Source organism: Typopeltis vanoorti, chromosome 24, assembly GCF_054136105.1.
Source record: "Typopeltis vanoorti isolate ZY-2024b chromosome 24, IOZ_Tvanoo_1.0, whole genome shotgun sequence".
Classification (NCBI taxonomy): Eukaryota; Metazoa; Arthropoda; class Arachnida; order Uropygi; family Thelyphonidae; genus Typopeltis; species Typopeltis vanoorti.
In genome coordinates, this window is record NC_143572.1 from 74,661,716 (window position 1) to 74,681,701 (window position 19,986).

The 19,986-nt window shown below is 35.8% G+C and overlaps 1 protein-coding gene across 8 annotated transcripts in view; it reads left to right on the top strand.

Annotated features, from left to right (window-relative positions):
* ctrip (E3 ubiquitin-protein ligase ctrip) overlaps window positions 1–19,986 on the top strand; it is an 817,513-nt gene that overhangs the window by 368,281 nt on the left and 429,246 nt on the right. For all 8 annotated transcript variants that reach the window (XM_090413730.1, XM_090413731.1, XM_090413729.1 and 5 more), the window contains one exon: window positions 19,345–19,532. In XM_090413730.1, the coding sequence (XP_090269856.1) occupies window positions 19,345–19,532 (188 nt within the window). The remainder of the gene's footprint in view (window positions 1–19,344; window positions 19,533–19,986) is intronic.

Sequence of the window (19,986 nt, forward strand, 5' to 3'; positions counted from 1 at the left end):
GTCAGCCAAGCCTGAATGGCCATAGTTATGTTTGCATATGTAAGACTTGTGTTCATCCAGGCGGATGGATGCTGATCTGCCTGTCTGTCCAAAGTACGTCAGCTTATGGGAACATGGTACTTTGTAAACTCCAGGCAGCGAGAAAGGAGGGAGTTGATCTTCCGTAGACCGGATAAGGATAGCAAGTTTGCGGTAGGGCTTATATGCTGTGTGTAGGTTGTACTTTTTTAGTATCTTGGCTATTTTATCAGATGTGCCATGGATGTAGGGTATGGTGATGGCATTTTTAAAATCTTGTTGATGAGAAGGACGGGGAATGGGGGAGGAGTTGATTATTTTTTTGATACTGTGATCACTGTAGCCATTGGAGAGGAAAGTGTTGTGTATGTGGTTAAGCTCAGTAGTGAGGGCGGTTCCACTGCAACAAAGATTGTAGTGGTGGGAGAGTTTGTGAATGTATCTGCCTGTGTGTGTGGGTTTTCTGTATACAATGAAGGCAAGTGTATCATTAGGCAGGCATGTGACTAAGATGTCTAGGAAGGGTAAACAGTTGTTCTTTTCCTTTTCCATAGTAAACTGGATTCTTGGATGTAGGCTATTAAGATGACCGAGGAAGGAGTCTAACGTGTCTGGGCCATGAGACCAAATAGAGAACACATCATCTACATATCTTAGCCAGATAGAAGGTTTGAGTGGGGCTGAGTCTATGGCTCGTTTTCACTCATTCACAAACTCTCCCACCACCACCACCCCTCACAACAATATGGCATCATCAAAACTCTTACTAAGAGAGCCCACAATCTTTGTTCCAGTGGGAACCGCCCTTACTACTGAGCTTAACCACATACACAACACTTTCCTCTCCAATGGCTACAGTGAACACAGTATCAAAAAAAAAATCAGTTCCTCCCCCATTCCCCGTCCTTCTCGTCAACAAGATTTTAAAAATGCCATCACCATACCCTACATCCGTGGCACATCTGATAAAATAGCCAAGATACTAAAAAAAAGTACAACCTACACACAGCATATAAGTCCTACCACAAACTTGCTATCCTTATCCGGTCTACGAAAGATCAACTCCCTCCTTTCTCGCTGCCTGAAGTTTACAAAGTACCCTGTTCCTGTTTGCTGGCGTACTTTGGACAGACAGGCAGATCAGCATCCATCCACCTGGATGAACACAAGTCTTACATATGCAAACATAACTATGGCCATTCAGGCTTGGCTGACCACGTTTTGGACACCACCCACAGAGTATCATGGAAGAAAACCACCATGCTCCACCACAGCAAATTCAAAAAAGAGAGACTTTTCTTAGAAGCAGCAGCAGCTCTCAGAAACCAACCAAACCTTAACAAATACGGTTGTATTAAGCTTCCGAAGATTTGGGAAACACTCATCACCAGAGGGCGCTCCACCTAGATAGGACTTTAGTGTCACGAAAGATCAACTCCCTCCTTTCTCGCTGCCTGAAGTTTACAAAGTACCCTGTTCCTGTAAGCTGGCGTACTTTGGACAGACAGGCAGATCAGCATCCATCCACCTGGATGAACACAAGTCTTACATATGCAAACATAACTATGGCCATTCAGGCTTGGCTGACCACGTTTTGGACACCACCCACAGAGTATCATGGAAGAAAACCACCATGCTCCACCACAGCAAATTCAAAAAAGAGAGACTTTTCTTAGAAGCAGCAGCAGCTCTCAGAAACCAACCAAACCTTAACAAATACGGTTGTATTAAGCTTCCGAAGATTTGGGAAACACTCATCACCAGAGGTCCCACCTTACATTCCAGGCCACCTACTACCGCCCTTAGAGGGCGCTCCACCTAGATAGGACTTTAGTGTCACCCGCGTGGTTGGGCTTAGTATTGTAAGATTTGTGTGCATGTTATATTAATTGTTTTTGTAATCCCCGTAGAAATCCTAGTGACTAGGACGAAATATAGGAAGTATTAAATTCTATTTTAATTCTTTTTGAGTGTTGTAAAATATCCATTAAGCCTCCAACATGATGATCAGTTAAGAGAATTACTGTTCTTTTTAGCTGGTATATTTTTGAGCCCTGAAAAACCAGAGAAGATGTGATCTAGTTAATTATCTTTTTAAAAATGTTAATTTTCAAAATATTGTAAATTTCTTTTAATGTATTTTATTCAGTATTATTAAACTTTTTCATTTATTGTATATTGAAGTGTGAAGACTCAATTAACTGGATTATTGTTCAAGTTATGATAGAACTTTTGGGAATAGATAGCGCACTATCACAGCAAAATTACATTAATCACAATAAATGAAACCTTTTTACAAATAAAGTTTTAAATGGCACAGTGGAAATAGGTTTAAAACCTTCAGTCTACTTTGTGCTTGCTAAGGATATTATTTGGTACCTCTGATTTTGACCTTATTAAATCCCTTGATTTTGAGCCAGAGGCTAGTCAGCCAACTGCCGGTTTTGATTAGTAGTTTTTTCTGATTTTTAAGGTGATGGAAATGATTTGGAGACTTATCATGGACTTTTCACACATAGCCCTTTGCATAAGCTATGAACTCAAATCTTGTTGACCCAGGCAACACTTGAGCTGGTATGTCTGTTTTGATGGTGTGTGCTCATTTCTTATATTGTCCAGGAGACCATTGTTGGTATATAGACCCCTGAGGTGAGGTATTAGTTAGCACTTTCTACTTCTTGGCCAGGGGCCAGTGTGTTTACCATCAGTCCCCAAAATAGAGGTCATTTCTGACATGGAGCAAACATGTTTGCAGACACACCTTACCTGGTGGACAGTCACTGCAGTTGATCTTTGGGTACCTCCATAGAGGCATACTTATTTAATGACTGCGTAGGGTGCCATATTGTCTCAGGGTTCTGAGGCATTTTGGTTTGAGAGGCCTTGCCAAGGGCTGCTTCACCATCCCTGACGGCAGTGTTACTATTGGTCCAGGATTGCTTATTCATCAGGTAACCCTGCTGATATCATAGCTACTCTCCATATCTTGGGGTGATCCACTATCCACCACCTGTGGATCTTTCCTTTTGCAGTCAGCTCTATGACTTGAATAATTTGTGGATGAAGTTCCTTCATAACTTTAATCAGTCAACAACTTCAGCTTGCCAGAAGTTAATAGAAGTATTCACTGTAATGCCAAACATGCTTCACATATTTTTTCGCCATAAAAAAAAACAAAAACCACTCTTCCTTTTATCTTTTTAATAGTTACCTCACCAGACAAAAACAGATCTCTTCCCTTAGCTTCTCCTGGTACAAACACACAACATACAAACATGCAGCTGCCAACTGTGTACAAATCCATTCTTTCTTTTAAGGTTACACGGTTGTCAGCATTCATAGTGAAGAATTTATGGAGAGACAACATGTGTTAGAATAATTACTTTACTTAACATTAGGAAAGTAACATTTGAATTTTCAACCTCTGTATTGAGGTCATCATCAGGAAAAATACATATGTATAAGATACAAGCTACATGACACTGCACTACTCTACAAATGAATCTAGATGCTTTTTTATCTTTTAACCTTTCCTGACCCCTTGTAGAAAAAATTATTATAAATAAATCTTCTTCTTCCTAACATGGAATTTAGGCCATGTGGCCTGTTCCGGTCTCATGCCATCTCTTTCTTGGTCTTCCGATTCTTCTTTTTCCACTTATTTTGTATCTGTATAATATTTTTGGTAGTCTGCTGTTGTCCATTCGATTTAAATGTTCTAGCCATTTTTGTTTATACTGTCTTATGTAGTAATTAATTGGTTTTATTTTCAGGGATTGTAAGATTTCTTCATTTGTTTTGTGGTCCCACTTGGTATATCCAGCTGTTTTTCTGAGGAACTTCATTTCTGCTGTTTGAATTCGTTTTTTCATCTTTCCTTTTCATGGTCCATGTTTCGCTTCCGTATAGTAGAGTTGGTTTTGACAAGACATTATATAGTCTGATTCTAGTGTTTTTGTACCAGGGATGGCTTAAATATATTATTTATTATGCCATTTACTTTGACAAAGTTTGATATTTTAGTGTATGTCTTTTTCTTCTTTGCATGATAGATCATATCCCAAGTATCTGAAAGTGTTTACTTGTTCTAGTATTTTATTTTCTATCACTATTTTACTTCTTATTGGGTTTTCTCCTTTGAATGTAATTATTTATGTTTTTTCTTTGGATATTGTTATATTATATTGCTTTGAGATATCATTTAATGATTTTAATGATCTTTGCAAGTCATCTTCTGATGTAGCTAATACTATTTGATCATCTGCAAATAGTAGTGTATCTATCTTAATTTGCGGGGTCATTTGTATACCAAATGGATTATGTTGTTTCCAGATTGTTAATATTTCATATATATATATATATATATTGAAAAGCAGAGGTGAGAGGGTACATCCTTGTTGTACTCCTCTTGATATATCTTTCCATTCTGAGGTGTGTTCTAATTTAACTGCTATTTTATTTCCTGTATATATTTCTTGAATAGGTTGTAAAAGTTGGTTTGGTATGTTTAAATCGGTTAATATTTTAAACAGTTTTTGTCTACTAATTTTGTCAAAGGCTTTTTCATAATCAATAAAGGCCACACGTGTTTCTTTTTGAAATTCTCTTCTCTTTTCTATTAATAATTTTAAAGTAAAAATTGGATCTATGCAGGATCGGCCTTTTTGGAAACCATTTTGTTCTTCTAGTAATTTGTTTTCTACAATGCTGCTTAGTTTCTCTTTTAATATTCCTGCATATATTTTATATCCTGTATTCAGCAGGCTAATTCCCCTATAATTATTGCAATTGTCTTTATTTCCTTTTTTATAGATTGGGATAACCAGTGCTTTTTTCCAAGAGTTAGGGGTTTTTCCGGACATCCAAACCATATTAAAATTTTCATTAGTCTTTCATTAAATTTTTCACCTGCATTTTTGTATAGTTCTATATTTATATTGTCTTCTCTTGGTGTTTTCCTATTTTTCATCTTCTTTATTAAATTTTTCAGTTCTAACATTGTGATATTTTCTATTAGGTCATTCTTTGTCTTATAAAATTTTAATTCATTGTTCTCATCTGTCCAGAGATTTTGGAAATAGGTCACCCATTTTTCTAAATCTATTGTTTGTATTTTTATCTTTTCTTTTATTTCTTTATTCATGTATTTTATTACTTTATAGGTTTTGGGTTGTGGCTTAAATAAATCCTTTTCTAGTTCTGTTACGAAACTGTTCCATCTTTCTCTATGTTTTTTCCTTACTTCTCGTTTTACATTTGCACTTTCTTTTATACTTTATTTCTGCTTCTATTGTTTTGGAATTTAGCCATTTCTGGTAACTGTCCTTTTTGGTTTTTATGATATTTTCTATTTCTTTGTTCCAGTCTCGTAGTCCTCTTTTTCTAATCCATTTGTGCCTTATTCCTAAGGTTTCTGTTGCTGCTTCTGTGAGAATTTGTTTCAAATTTTCCCATTCATCTTCTATGTCACTTGATTCATGTGTGGTTTCTGTTTTTAAGTTTGTGCATTTTTGATATTGTAGTCTAACTTGAGGATCCTCTAATGAAGAAATTTTGTAGCTTGGCTGGTAAGAATTTTCAATTCTATATGTTTTTAGCCACTTTGGTTTAAAACGAATTTTTGCTGATACCATATAATGATCAGAGTTTAATTCAAAGTCTCCATATGCTCTGTCGTCTAAAATTAACTCCGCTAATTTAAAATTTGTGATAACGTAGTCGATTACTGATTTGTATCCTCTGGCTGACCAAGTATATTTATGTATTTCCTTGTGTTTAAACATTGACTTCATTATTCTCATATTATTATAAATGACAAAATCGTGCAATCTGTGACCATTTTGATTACATGTATCTTCGCCAAATTTACCTATGTTTGTTTTGTATTTTTTGTTTCCTATTCTGGCATTTAAATCTCCTGCTAGCGGTAAATAGTCAGTTTTGTTGTTTTATCTATGGCATTCTGTAATTCTTTATAAAATATATTACTGTCTTCTTCTTTTCCCTCTTCTGGTGCATATGCACCAATTATTGTTATGTGGCCTCTTAATGTCTTGAGTCTAATTTCTATTAGTCTTTCATTCAAATAGTTGTAATATACAATATTGTTCTTTAGGGATTTATGTACCATAATCATTATACCTGCTTTTGCTCTTTCTTCTTTTTTTACCCCACTGTAGATTTGTATATAGTTGTTTGTTTCTTTTGTACCTTTTTGTTTTTTCTTTGTTTCTGTTACTATACATATCTTTATGTTAGCTTGGTTTAGTTGTTTATCAAGTTCTTGTGCAATGCTTCTCACATTCCATGTTGCAATCTTCATTATGTGTTCCTTTTTCCAATTTCGTTTACCGTTTCCTGGGTTGTGGTCTTTTCCCTGACAGTCCGTCTGGCTTTTCTTTGCATGAAACTTGAAAGTATTTTGAATTTCCCCAGGGCAGGTTACTAACTTGTCGCTGGGTAAGTCCAGTGGTAGGGCTGCTACCTAACGTCTCTGGACAGGCAGATCTAACAGCATTTACTCTGTTAGGGTGTTAAGGTTATACCGCCAGTGCCTCATTTGTACTTTTAGAACAGGATGGACCACTGGAAGGTGAGGTTGACATTTGAGTGGGAGAGGCTATGTATTGCGCTTCACCACCCCTTCCACCCCAATTCTGTTATTCTATAAATAAATAAAATAAAATAAATCAAAAATATATAATATTAAAATACAAATAAATTAAAAATGGAAGTACATTAAATATTTCTAATGTCCTCTCGTATTGAGATTTTCTTCTGGACTTGTTCTGGTTGTTATACGGGTTGCAGATGGGTCCTTCACATTCTTGGAATGATTAACCCATCATTTTTGTTCAGGTTTGGATAATGTTTTAGCATTTCACGAGCTTCTTTGAATTTTCTCTCAAACCAGGTTTTGGTGCAGTGTAAAGACTTGGTGCTTTTCCAGTCAATTCTGTTGCATGTTTGGAGTGCATGGTCTGATAGACCTGCTTTAGTGGAGGTATTTAATGTGTCATATGTGTTCGTCTTTTCTGATTGGAATGGTGCATCCTGTTTCCCCTATATAAAGTAGTTTGCAGGTACATTGGATTTTGTAAACCCTTGGGTGGGCCAAGTATGGAAGAGAATCTTTGGAAGAGCTAAGTAAATTGATTAATTTTCTCGTGGTTTGAAGGTAGTCTTAATGTTGTATTTAAGTAGTGTTCTATCTTTTCTGAAATGCCTCTAATATAGGGTATGACTATGGCATTCTTGTAATCTTTTTTTTTTTATGGAGGATCTTGCAAACTTTTTTATTGTAGCCATTTTTTACAAAGGTTTGGTTAATGATTTCGAATTCTTGGTTCAGAGCTTGTTCATTAAAGCAAATTGTTAGGATTCCATGTTTGAGGGTGCTAATGACTTAGTTTTTGCATTAGATGTGGCATGAATTTTTATGTATGTATTGGCCCGTGTGTGTGTAAGTTTGCGGTAGACTGTGAAGGAGAGACAACCTGAGTAGTGTTCTGTTGTATGGCTATGGCATTCTTGTAATCTTTTTTTTTTTTTAATAGCCGTTTTGATACTAATCCTGTGTGAAGGGATACCTTTATTTCTTATAGATGCCCTCTTCACATGCCAAGGTTATCGTTGTCTGTGTTATCCAAGGTGGATTTCAACAAATTTTCTTGTATGACCATAGTTAAGCAATTTCAATAGGGCATTTTATTATTGTGATTGTTATTATTATTATTGCATGGGCACTTCCATGGAGTCCTAAGACTCATCATAGGAGAGACAAACTATCAACACAATATCTATTCGTATCTCGCATTGAAACCATTAACAGACTCTTGCATATACTCTTGGATGTGATAAAGAATAGAGTTGATCCTTAGGTAAATGAATGAATTAAGGTTGCTAGTTTTGATATGGTATATGGTTTGAATGTGGTGTGGAGCTTACATTTATTAAGCACTGGCTTTTTTGAGTATATGGGATGGTAACAGTCTTACAGTGGTCTGTGTATTAGAGGAAGAGCATTTATCATTTTATCTGTAATGCTGGCTATATAACCAATGAAAAATTAGCAGTTAAATATCTGATTGATTTTTTCCTTTGGATTAAATTGTGGATTAAATTAAACTTATTATATTTAATGAATAAATTTAATAAAATTAAATTTTGTGGATTAAATTACAAAATTACAGATGAACAATTGCAACTGCCTAACTTAGCCCCGCATCTAATTCACTTGTTTCCTGGTTGTCTTGAAATTCTCTTGAAAACAATGGAGTCCTCTCCATTGTTTTCAAGAGAATTAGGGAAGGTACGTTAGTTTTGATGGCTGAACTAAATTGAACTTACATAATTTCATACATCATATATAGCCTTAATGAATAAATAAATTTCTGACCAATTAATTTGATCAGAATGAATGCAAATTTTATTTTGGTCTTACCAAAATGGTTTGCATTTATGTGGCATCTGATATATACATGACACAGAAAGAGGAGCTATTTGTCTTTGGTAGTGGGCAAAAATCTGGATAGCTTATTGAAATGCATGAAGATAATAGAGAACTGGAACTTTCTAAATATATTTGATATTTGTTTGGCAGTACCCAATGCATATAGGATGGTAATCCTTCTCTTTTTCTTTCTCTCTCTGTTGTTGGTGATGCTGTGGGTGAAATATATATATATATATATGAGAGAGAGAGAACTTCGCTGCATTGTAGATGATCTCCCTGCCACTTCTTCCAAAGTTCTTGGAAAAAGAATTATAAAATTATAAAAATCTTATAATTTTTAAGAATTGTAATAGTATCATTGCAAATTATCACTGAAGTGTGTCACTGAAGAAATATTGCGATATTGAAAATTCATTAGGTTTTTTTTTTTTTTTTTTTAAATTATTGATGTGAGAGAGGCAATCATTCTGACTTAAGTTCAGACAGTGAAGTAAGGCCTCAGTACTTTCTTTAAACAAGCATTCAAATTTATACCGACATTGATGAATTAAATATATTTTTATTATTTATTCTTTCTTATGGATATCCCATGGAGTCAGTAGACTCATCGTGGGAGACCCAAACTATCAAAACAATATCATATCTCTCCGTGAACTTATTTACAGACAAAGAACTCATAACTGAGTCAGGCAATGCATTCCACTCATTCACCACCCTCCAGGCAAAAAACCTCATTCTCACATCCTTGTTAACCACACTTTTCTTTAATTTCCAGGGATGACCTCTTGTTCTACCATCGTTATCACACCGCTGAAACATTTCCCCTGCATCGATCTTATAAAAACCTTTTAGTAAATAAATTTTTCTATCATATCCTCTCTTCTCCACCTATTAACCAAACTTCTGCAATCCACAAGCTCTCAATCTATCAATGTAGGGAGCATTTTTTACATCACTCACCAACTTAGTCACTCTCCACAACCTCCTCATCTCCAAGGAATCCAGGTAACCAGATCTGAGCACTGTAATCCAAATGTGGAAGTATCATTGCCTTATAAAGGGGAATAATAACCTCTTTATCTCTGGATGTTAATGTGTTCCTCAATAACCAAGTAATCCTATGTGCAATCTTGGACATCTTAGCAATGTGTCCCCTGAACTTCATCTCCCTATCTACCAACACCCCTAAATCCCTAGCCTCATCAATCTCTTGGAGTACCTTTCCATCATTGTAGTACACAGCTGGTAATCTTTTAATCCCAAAATGCATAACTTGACACTTTTCCACATTGAACTGACATCCATTACCTTTTGCCCATTTTGCCAGCTTATTTAAATCATCCTGCAAACTCTCAACATCAGCTTGATTTTTTATTGTGCTACCCAACTTTGCATCATCAGCAAACAACTGAATATATCCCTATAAGCCATTTCCTATATCATTTATGTATAAATTAAACAACAGTGGCCCAAGCACAGAGCCCTGAGGCATACCACTGGTCACCTGCCTCATCCTGGACCCTGCTCCTCCATACATCACCTTCTGGTGAAAAGAAATATCTATTTTAACTTAATTTTAGACCGTAGGATGATGTTATCTGTATCTATTCCGTGCTGAACCAAGTTAGATTTTTCAAATTTGTTGTTGCTAATATAAGATTGTATTCTTGTATTGTCTTTTCTACAGGGTGTGCAGTTTGTTCAGAGTAAGAAAGGTGATAGTCACAAGGAACTTGGTAGACACCAGTCTTCTAAATGTTCCAAATAAAAGTTAGCAAATGCATGGGAAAGAGTGGACTTTCCATTGTATCCTTCATTATGGAGATGGATAACAAGAACATTGTCTATATAACAAGCCCAAATGAAGGCTTGAGGGTATATGCATGAGAAATGGATGGCTTCTAAATGTTCTAAATAAAGGTTAGCAAGTGCAGAGGGGGGGGGGGGGAGACAGTGAGAGTGGATTTCTCATTGCGTTTCCTTCAACTTAACTGTAAAACTTATTCTGACAAATATCTGGAGTGCATAACAAATTCAAATAATTTCACTAGATCCTGTAGACATGCTTCTAAAAGTAGATGTGGTGTATTCTCAAGAGGAATATTTGTGAAGAGAGATTCTATATCAAAGGTAATCATTATATAAGCGGATTGCAGGGAAACATTTTTCACTGTATGGGAATAAATGCAAGCTCCCAGGCCTCCAGGGGAGTAGGGTATGGTGCAGTCATCAGTATTATGATGCATAGTCTGCACAGCACCACACGTGCAGAAGGGTGGTTGAGAAATTCCCCACAGATGTAATAAGTGAACACAGCTGCCTTGTCTGGTCCTAAATCTGTTTAGCTGACTTCAGTGGTGCTGAGGTAGATTGAATCTGTGATCAGGTACTTGTTTGTATTTCATTCCAGAGTTTTCCACCAGTCCTGGGGACAACCTCAAGCCATAGGATATCTCAGGGCAAGTTAGTTGGACGTGAAGAGATATCTTGATGTATAGGAAGATACATGTTATTCTGATTTTCTTTATATTTTTTTTGACAATAGTCTTATCTTCTGAACATGGAGGAGTGATGTGGGAAAGAACAGATAACCATGGCAAAGGAGTAGATTGTAAGGCACCAGAGATGTTCTCATTGTAGAGTCATGTGGTGACTGTCTCCAAACTGGCAAACAGTGCTCTGCAATAGGGAACCAGGGCTGATGTTCTAAGAGTCGAGACATTACAACCCGAAGTTGCGAGTTGACAGGCACAGTAAGTTGTGCCTGTCAGCTTGTTTATGTTGTTGTTGTTGTTGTTCCTGAGAGATATCTTAACTTTGTTTTTTTTTTAAATGTTTTCAGTACGTTAGACTGTGGACAGGTGTGACACCAAGATAACAAGGGTTACTTTCGTGGATTAGAGTTCTGTTGCAGAAATTTATTTTTAGTTTTCTGTGAGCCTTGTGGATATTAAGGTGGAAAGTAGAAACAACAGTTTTGCTGGGATTAGGAGATAGTCCCCAGCTGTCAAAGTATTTTTGACGCTGGGGACTATCTGAGCTCACTACAAAAGTAATTTTGTAGTGAAATGAGATCTTTGCTCAGTGTTTCCTCAAGGCCTTGGAAAGTAGTCTTGGGTGGTGATAGGTATGCCATCAGCATAGATATGCTTTCGACTAGCTGTTGGAAGGATATTGCTTGTGTACAAGTGGAATAAAGTTGGGGTGATGACAGATCCTTGTGGCAATTCATTCTGTAGGATAAATTTTCTGTTTTTTTGTGAATCCAGATGACCCTTTATTTTCCTATTGGAGAGCATTTGTTCTAGTAATTTGAGTGTTTTGGCAGTTGATTATTTTAGATGTTGTATACAGTAAAACCTTTCTTCCATACAATGTGATAGCTGATGTTAGGTCTATGAAGGCAGTACTTGTTTTTAAACCCTTTTGGCAGCTTCTATATGGATTGTGAGCGCTAGGACCTGGTCGCAGCAACTTCTGCCAGGCCTACACCCAGCTTATTCACTGGGTAATATGGCTTCTGTGTTTGGAGAAATTCTAATGAGGATAATCCTTGCCAAAAGTTTGTAAATCGTGCAGAGTAATGCTATAGGGCAGTATTTATTGGGTCATCAATTGACTTCATCAATTTCATTCTGCATCAATTTCATTTTGCAGACCAGTTATCTTTGATTCATGCCAAAGTTTTAGGAGCAGTTTATCATTTTTAATTCTGGGTAAAAATCAGGATATTAGCACTTTGGCCAAGGTGAGTAAGAAATTGGAAGGATGCTATCAATGCCAGGAGATTTACCTGTTTTGGTTAGTTCTTCATCAATTTCATCTCTAGTTACTAGATTGGAGTTAGCTGTAGATGTAAGACATGATAAGAAAACTTTTTTATAAAGACAGTGGATTTATTTTTTGGTGTCCCTGGGAATTTTGAATTTAGATTTTTGCATTATTGTTAGGGTTTACTTTTTCTTCAGTCCTGTTTGGAGTGCTGGTACCTCCCAGTTAACAGCAATGACCAAGCCTTGCAGCTTGATTTAGTAAGGTTGTTCATTTCTTCATGCCAGAGAGCTCTTTTACTATCATTCAAAAGGACCTTAAAAAGACAAATCATTGTTGGGATGGTTCTGTTGTTCATTCTCTAGCAGAAATATACTATTTTCAGTTGACCAGCATGGTGTGTCGATTTTTCTGAGTCCTCTTGGGATGTATTTCTTGCTAGATGCTATGAGTTGTTTAGTGATTCTTTTATAATTATGAACTATCGATGAAATTGTGTTGATGTTTTCAATGAATTCAAAGTAAATTTTAGCCAGTTTGCTCTCTTGAGATTGCGAAACTTTTTATTCTGAGGATTATAAGTCCTGATGTTTTAAGAATACTTGACATAAAGACTGAATAATATATGCACGTAAACACAAGAAAGGTATTTAATTAACCAAATATTTCAGTCTGGAAATAGCAGACCATCTTCAGTGCTACAAGAACAGTTTTTAAAAAAAAATACAAGGTGGAATACTAATAATAGAACATTTAAAAATAGAACAAGCCACGTGATGTTATATCACTAAGTATTAAAGGGAATATTTTTAAGCAGAGACATGATTGAAATAAAGATATTAATTAATAATATTAAATAACAAAATTAATATGAATTAATGAGTTATCCTGATTAGACTTTCCCAGATTTTTGATATAGATATACAGTCATTCCAATTCAGGTTAGGATGATGGAGTAAGGCCTCTATGCTTTCTTTGAATAAACGTTCAAATTTATAACGGGATCTATGTAAAAGGCGAGTTTTTGACCAAAGGATGTTGTGGTTAGTTTCAATCCCGTGCTGAGCCATTCCAGATTTTTCAGGTTTGTTGTGATGAATAGAGGATTGATGTTCTTGGATTCTTTTTTCAAGAGAACATCCAGTTTGTCCAAAATAGGACAGATCACAGTTGCAGGGAATTTGATAAACTCCAGGAAGAGATATAGTTGAGCGTTTGTCTTTAGGAGAAGGAAAATGGGAAGATAATTTGTTAATCGGTGAATACGTAGCTGTTAGCTCATATTTCTTCAGAATTCTTGCGATAGGTTCTGAAATCCCAGAGATGTAAGGAATTGAAACTCGACGTATTGAATCTTTGTTGTTTTGTGGTGGATTATAAGAATCAAGAAGATGTTGAGTACTCTTTTCAGAAAAGCCATTGAGTTTCATGTGTTGTTGGATAGTAGAAAGTTCTTTCTGTAGAAAATTAGAAGTAGAACAATTAGTTTTGGCTCTTCTGATGAGACATTTTATGATTCCTGTTTTTTGGCAAGGATGATGGGCTGATTCTTTAAGAATGTAACGATCTCTGAACGTTGGTTTCCTGTAAACTGTAGTTGTAAGAGTATTTGAAGGTGACCAGATGAGGAGAACATCTAAAAAAGATATCTGGTTGTTTTCTTCCATTTCCATAGTAAACTTTATATGATGATGTAAAGAATTGATACTGTTTAAAAAAGAAGGTAAGGAGTCTTTGTTGTGCAGCCATACAGTAAAGATGTCATCTATATATCATACCCAAAAGGATGGTTGAGGGAAAATAGATGAGAAGAGGACTTTTTCTAGATGTTCTAAATAAAAGTTGGCTAAAGCAGGAGAGAGAGGACTACCCATGGCCGTTCCTTCTACTTGGCTGTAAAATTTGTTTTGACATAAGAAATATCCAGAGTGTATTACGAAATCGAATAGTTTCATAATGTCTTCTGGAAAGATGTCAGCAAGTAATTTTAAAGTCTCCTTGAGAGGTACATTTGTATATAAAGATTCTATATCAAAGCTCACCATAAGTTTACAGGATACCAACGTTCACAGGTCGTTATATTCTTAAAGAATCAGCCCATCATCCTTGTCAAAAAACAGGAATCATAAAATGTCTCATCGTATAAAATTTACTATGGAAATGGAAGAAAACAACCAGTTATCTTTTTTAGACGTTCTCCTCATCTGGTCACCTTCAAATACTCTTACAACTACAGTTTACAGGAAACCAACGTTCACAGATCGTTACATTCTTAAAGAATCAGCCCATCATCCTTGTCAAAAAACAGGAATTATAAAATGTCTCATCAGAAGAGCGAAAACTAATTGTTTTACTTCTAATTTTCTACAGAAAGAACTTTCTACTATCCAACAACGCATGAAACTCAATGGCTTTTCCGAAAAGAGTACTTAACATCTTCTCAATTCTAATAATCCACCACAAAACAACGAAGATTCAATACGTCGAGTTTCAATTCCTTACATCTCTGGGATTTCAGAACCTATCGCAAGAATTCTGAAGAAATATGAGCTAACAGCTATGTATTCACCTATTAACAAATTATGTTCCCATTTTCCTTCTCCTAAAGACAAACGCTCAACTATATCTCTTCCTGGAGTTTATCAAATTCCCTGCAACTGTGATTTCTCCTATTTTGGACAAACTGGACGTTCTCTTGAAAAAAGAATCCAAGAACATCAATCCTCCATTCATCACAACAAACCTGAAAAATGTGGATCGGTTCAGCATGGGATTGAAACTAACCACAACATCCTTTAGTCAAAATCTCGCCTCTTACGTAGATCCTGTTATAAATTTGAACATTTATTCAAAGAAAGCATAGAGTCCTTAGTCCATCGTCCTAACCTGAATTGGAATGACTGTATATCTATATCAAAAATCTGGGAAAGTCTAATCAGGATAACTCATTAATTCATATTAATTTTATGTTATTTAATATTATAATTAATATCTTTATTTCAATCATGTCTCTGCTTAGAAATATTCCCTTTAATACTTAGTGATATAACATCACGCGGCTTGTTTCTATTTTTAAATGATCTATTGTTAGTATTCCACCTTGTATTTTTTTTTTTTTAAACTGTTCTTGTAGTGCCACTGTAGATGGTCTGCTATTTCCAGACCGAAATATTTGGTTAATTAAATATCTTTCTTGTGTTTACGTGCATATATTATTCGATTATAAGTCCTATCTAGGGGAAAAGGAGGCAGTACTTAATAGGTTGAAGTGAGAGGAGATCCTTCCATATCATTGGTGGTAAAACAGAGGACAAGGTTTGTCTCTGATCTCCATTTGAGATCAGAGACAAACCTGTTTCTGATTCTCAAATCAGAAACAGGTTTACTGATTTGAGTAAATTAGTAAACAACTGATTTACTCAAATCAGTTATTTTGATTTGAGTAAATCAATTTTTTTTTCATTTGTAATTCTTCATACAAAATATCCTACATGTTCTTTTGAAATGTTTATAGCAGTGGCACACCCAGAGGGGGGGGGGGGGTCAAGGGGCCCGGGCACAAAGAAAAGGAAAAACACTAGAAAATTTTCCAAAAATCTTTTCCTAATTTAAATTCATTTTTTTTTTTATTTATGTTGTGTCGTGTCTTCTATTTCTATACTACTTATGAATTAGCAATCACTGCAGATGCTCAGTCATAGGTCGTATGCGATGTGTAGTGTGTATTCGCAAATCGTCTACTCAACTCGGCCTCCCCCTCCTCCCAAAGGTTAAATCCTGAGTGCGCCACTGGTCTATAGTCTCAGCAATTTCATGCACTTTGACTCACCGGTCATCCAATATCATATCTTGCACTTGATCAATAATTTCTGGTGTTGTTACACTTTTTGGATTTCCTTCACATGGACCATCTTCAAGTTTGGTACAGCCATATTTAAACTCTGCAGCTCATTTCTTAATTGTTGAAAACGAAGGAGAAGAGTGCTAATAAACTTTTATGAATTTCTTTTGGCATTAAACCTTCTTTTACAAAGAATTTTATAACTGCACAATACTCAGTTTTATCCATTTCAAGAAATATACAGACAACACTTTTGTTTCAACAACAGCTGTATAAAACAAACTACTTGGTAGAATGACTTGCAATATGATTGCCATCTATGGTCGAGCTGAGAACTTTTCAGACCATCCTCGTATACACACGTACATGAGCGTGAAAATTTAATTCCCAGAATGCACCTGTAAAACAAACCTACATTCGGTACTAAACATCAATGGCTACTGTTGCCTTCAACATAGTTCCCTTGTGCATTTATATACTGGTTTAAACAGTGCTCCCTATTTTGGAAATAGTCCTGGAACTCTTTTTCCGGAATACTCTCGAATTCCTTTATCACATTATGGATATCAGTGATGTCCGAAAATCTTTGTCCTTTTAACGCTGTCTTTAATTTTGGAAACAGCCAGAAATCACAGAGAGCTAAATCGAGTGAATAAACAGAATGACCTAATTTGGTAATCAATTTTTTTTGGCCAGAAACTGTCTCAATTGCGTGCACTATGGCTTGGCACATTGTCATGTTGGATGAACCACTTGTCAGGCTACAATTCAGGCTCTAAATAACATTGTTGGTTGAATGTTTGTCCCTGTTCAATGAATTCATAGTGGACTATTCCCTTGTGATCAAAGAAACAACCAACATGATCTTGAACTGCAAATGCTACATGCATACTTTTTTCAGATGCCTTGAACTTGGGGTTTTCCACTTCATACTCTGGCATTTTGTTTCTGGATCGTACTGGAAGTACCAGGTTTCACCACCCATAATTATTCTTGGAAACATCTGCTTATTTGCAGTTCAGAAGGCCTGGACAGAGGGACGAATTCCCGATGATTGGAGTAGAGCTCTCATAGTACCCATATATAAAAAGGGAAATAAAACTGCATGTGAGAATTACAGAGGTATTTCTCTACGGAGTGGTTCTGGCAAGATCTATGCAAGTATACTTGAGAAATGGTTGAGAAGAATTGTGGAAGAAAAGCTTGGCGAAAAACAAGCTGGATTCAGGCCAAATAGAGGCTGTCAGGATCAGATCTTCACTTTACGACAAATAGTCGAGAAAGCATGGGAATATAACAAAGATCTGTATTTAAGTTTTGTCGATTTGGAAAAGGCATATGACAAGGTGCCAAGAGAGAAGCTATTCAATACGCTGCAGTTATATGGTGTCAATGGGGCATTATATCAAGCAATACTTAGTCTTTATTTGAGTTGTAATTCAGCAGTTAGAATTGAAGGAAGTACAGGAAGATGATTTAATGTTAAATCTGGTGTGAGACAAGGATGTACATTATCCCCTCTGTTATTCATTATCTATATGGATCACATTATGAAGGAAAGTGGTATTAAACATGATATCAAAATTGGAGATGTTAATGTCCGCTCTTTGCTTTATGCAGATAATGTTATACTTCTAAATAAATCCGCTACAAGTCTGCAAGATTCTCTGACTAAATTGAATAGCTGTTGTAATAGATATGAAGGTCACTTTGTCTTTTTAGCAATAAAAAGACAAAGACAATGAAAATAGGCAGAATCATTGAAAATGTCAACTGTGTTGTGAATGGAGAACCTGTGGAACAAGTAAAACATTTCAGCTACTTAGGCACGATTTTTACTGAAGATGGTAAATTAAATATAGAAATAGACAACAGAATCAGCAAAGCTGGTATGGTGGGAAGTCAATTGAATAAATTCATATGGAATAAAAGAGAAATTAGTAGGAACACTAAATTGGCTGTTTACAAGACAGTGTTCAAACCAGTTTTAACTTATGGATCTGAGAGCTGGGTCAGAAGTAAAACACTTGACCAAAGACTGGAGACCACAGATATAAGAGTCCTGAGAAAGATTATAGGCGTGAACAGATGGCATCAATGGCAATATAATATTAAAAACGAGGATATTAGGAAAGAACTTGACATTGTCAGCATCCAGGAATGCGTTAGCAGAGCTAATCTATCTCAGGTGGTATGGTCACTTAAATAGAATGGGAGAAGAAAGATTAGCAAAACAAGTGTTCTTTGCCAGGTTGGCAGGAAAACGACCCAGAGGAAGACCAAGATATAGGTGGATTGATACGGTACAAAGTGCCTTAGACGATAGAAATATAAGATCTGATAATGTTGGAGTCTTGACAAGTAACAGACTGATTTGGAGGAAAATTGTAGATAGGAAATTAATAATGATGTAATTTTTTTCATGTAGTACTATCATATCCTGTACACCCCTTGAGGGTACATAGCAGGAATTTAATGATGATGATTAAAAAGTACTAAATGAGAGAGAGCGAGAGCGATAGCTTCCCATTTGACATTTCAGTGACAAATGACATGGATCCAGGAATTGTGGGTGGTCCCCCCCCCCCCCCATAAAATGGGTGTTTTTGCAAATTCTGATTAATTGACTAAGACAAAAATCAGATCTAAAACTATAGAAGCATTTATTTATAAGGGAAAGATCAAAAGAGTTGGTTTAAGATTGTAGGATTAAGATAGGCATACTATTGTGGACAGGATAATTTCTGATAGCAAATACTTTGGAATTCCTTCCATTTGAATCAGTGTAGTGTGAAGAATGGCTCTAATTACTAAATAGAGCACTGAAGGAGGTGAATTTGTTTTTGAGCTGATAGTGTAACATGTAAGAGTAACAAATTAACTATATTTACTAATATGCAAATCAGCCATGAGAACATACGTAATTTACAGATAAAAAATACTGTTGGTGGTGGTAATGGGCGATAGAATGTGTTCATAGCAGTTGTACATAGTTGGAGAATTAAGTAGTATGGGCGACGGAGAAGTGTGTAGCAAAGTGAAGTAGAATGCCCTCCCATGATGAGTCCTTGGACTCTTAGGGAGTGTCAGGTAATAATAATAATAATAATAATATTTAAATGTCTTTCTCCTCACTCTTTTTTTTAATTGATTAATATAAAATTCTGATGAACTATCTAATTGATTCCAAAATTTAGTTAAGGGAAAATGCTTGAATGTGAAATTTTAATTATGATACTGAATATTTTTTTTAAAATAGGCAGCAGAGCTCATCAGTTATTACAAGGACTTCAAGCTACTGGCGATGAGGGGCAACAGCTACAAGCCGTTATGGAAATGTGCCAACTTTTAGTTATGGGAAATGAGGATACTCTTGCGGGTTTTCCTGTAAAACAGGTCGTTCCTGTCCTAATTAATCTGCTGTCTATGGAGCATAATTTTGATATGGTAAGTAGTAACAGCCAGTATTTTGAAGAGTTACCATTCCTTTGTTTTCTCTAACTAGTTCAGGTTGTTTGGTGCAGTTGATATTTCTTATCAGGATTAATGTTATCATTCAGAGTGTGTTCATAGTACCTGATGTTTATTATACAATGTCATCATACACATCTTTACATTTATTCATGCAATTTATTTTCCCAAATTTTTGTATCAGTTTTCTTAGAAAAGACAGTATGCATTATGGTACATCATGTTATGTTTCTTAAATTATAATTCAATATTATTATCATCTGAGACCTCCAGGGAGTCAAGGACTCATCAAGGGAGGCTATAAATCACTCAAAACTGGTGACATACTTTCCCGTAAATTCATTCACACTAGATGCACTCACTATCCATAAAGGGTAGTGAGTCCATCTAGCTCTTGCTCTTTTCTTGACTGCAAATAAATTTAACTGCC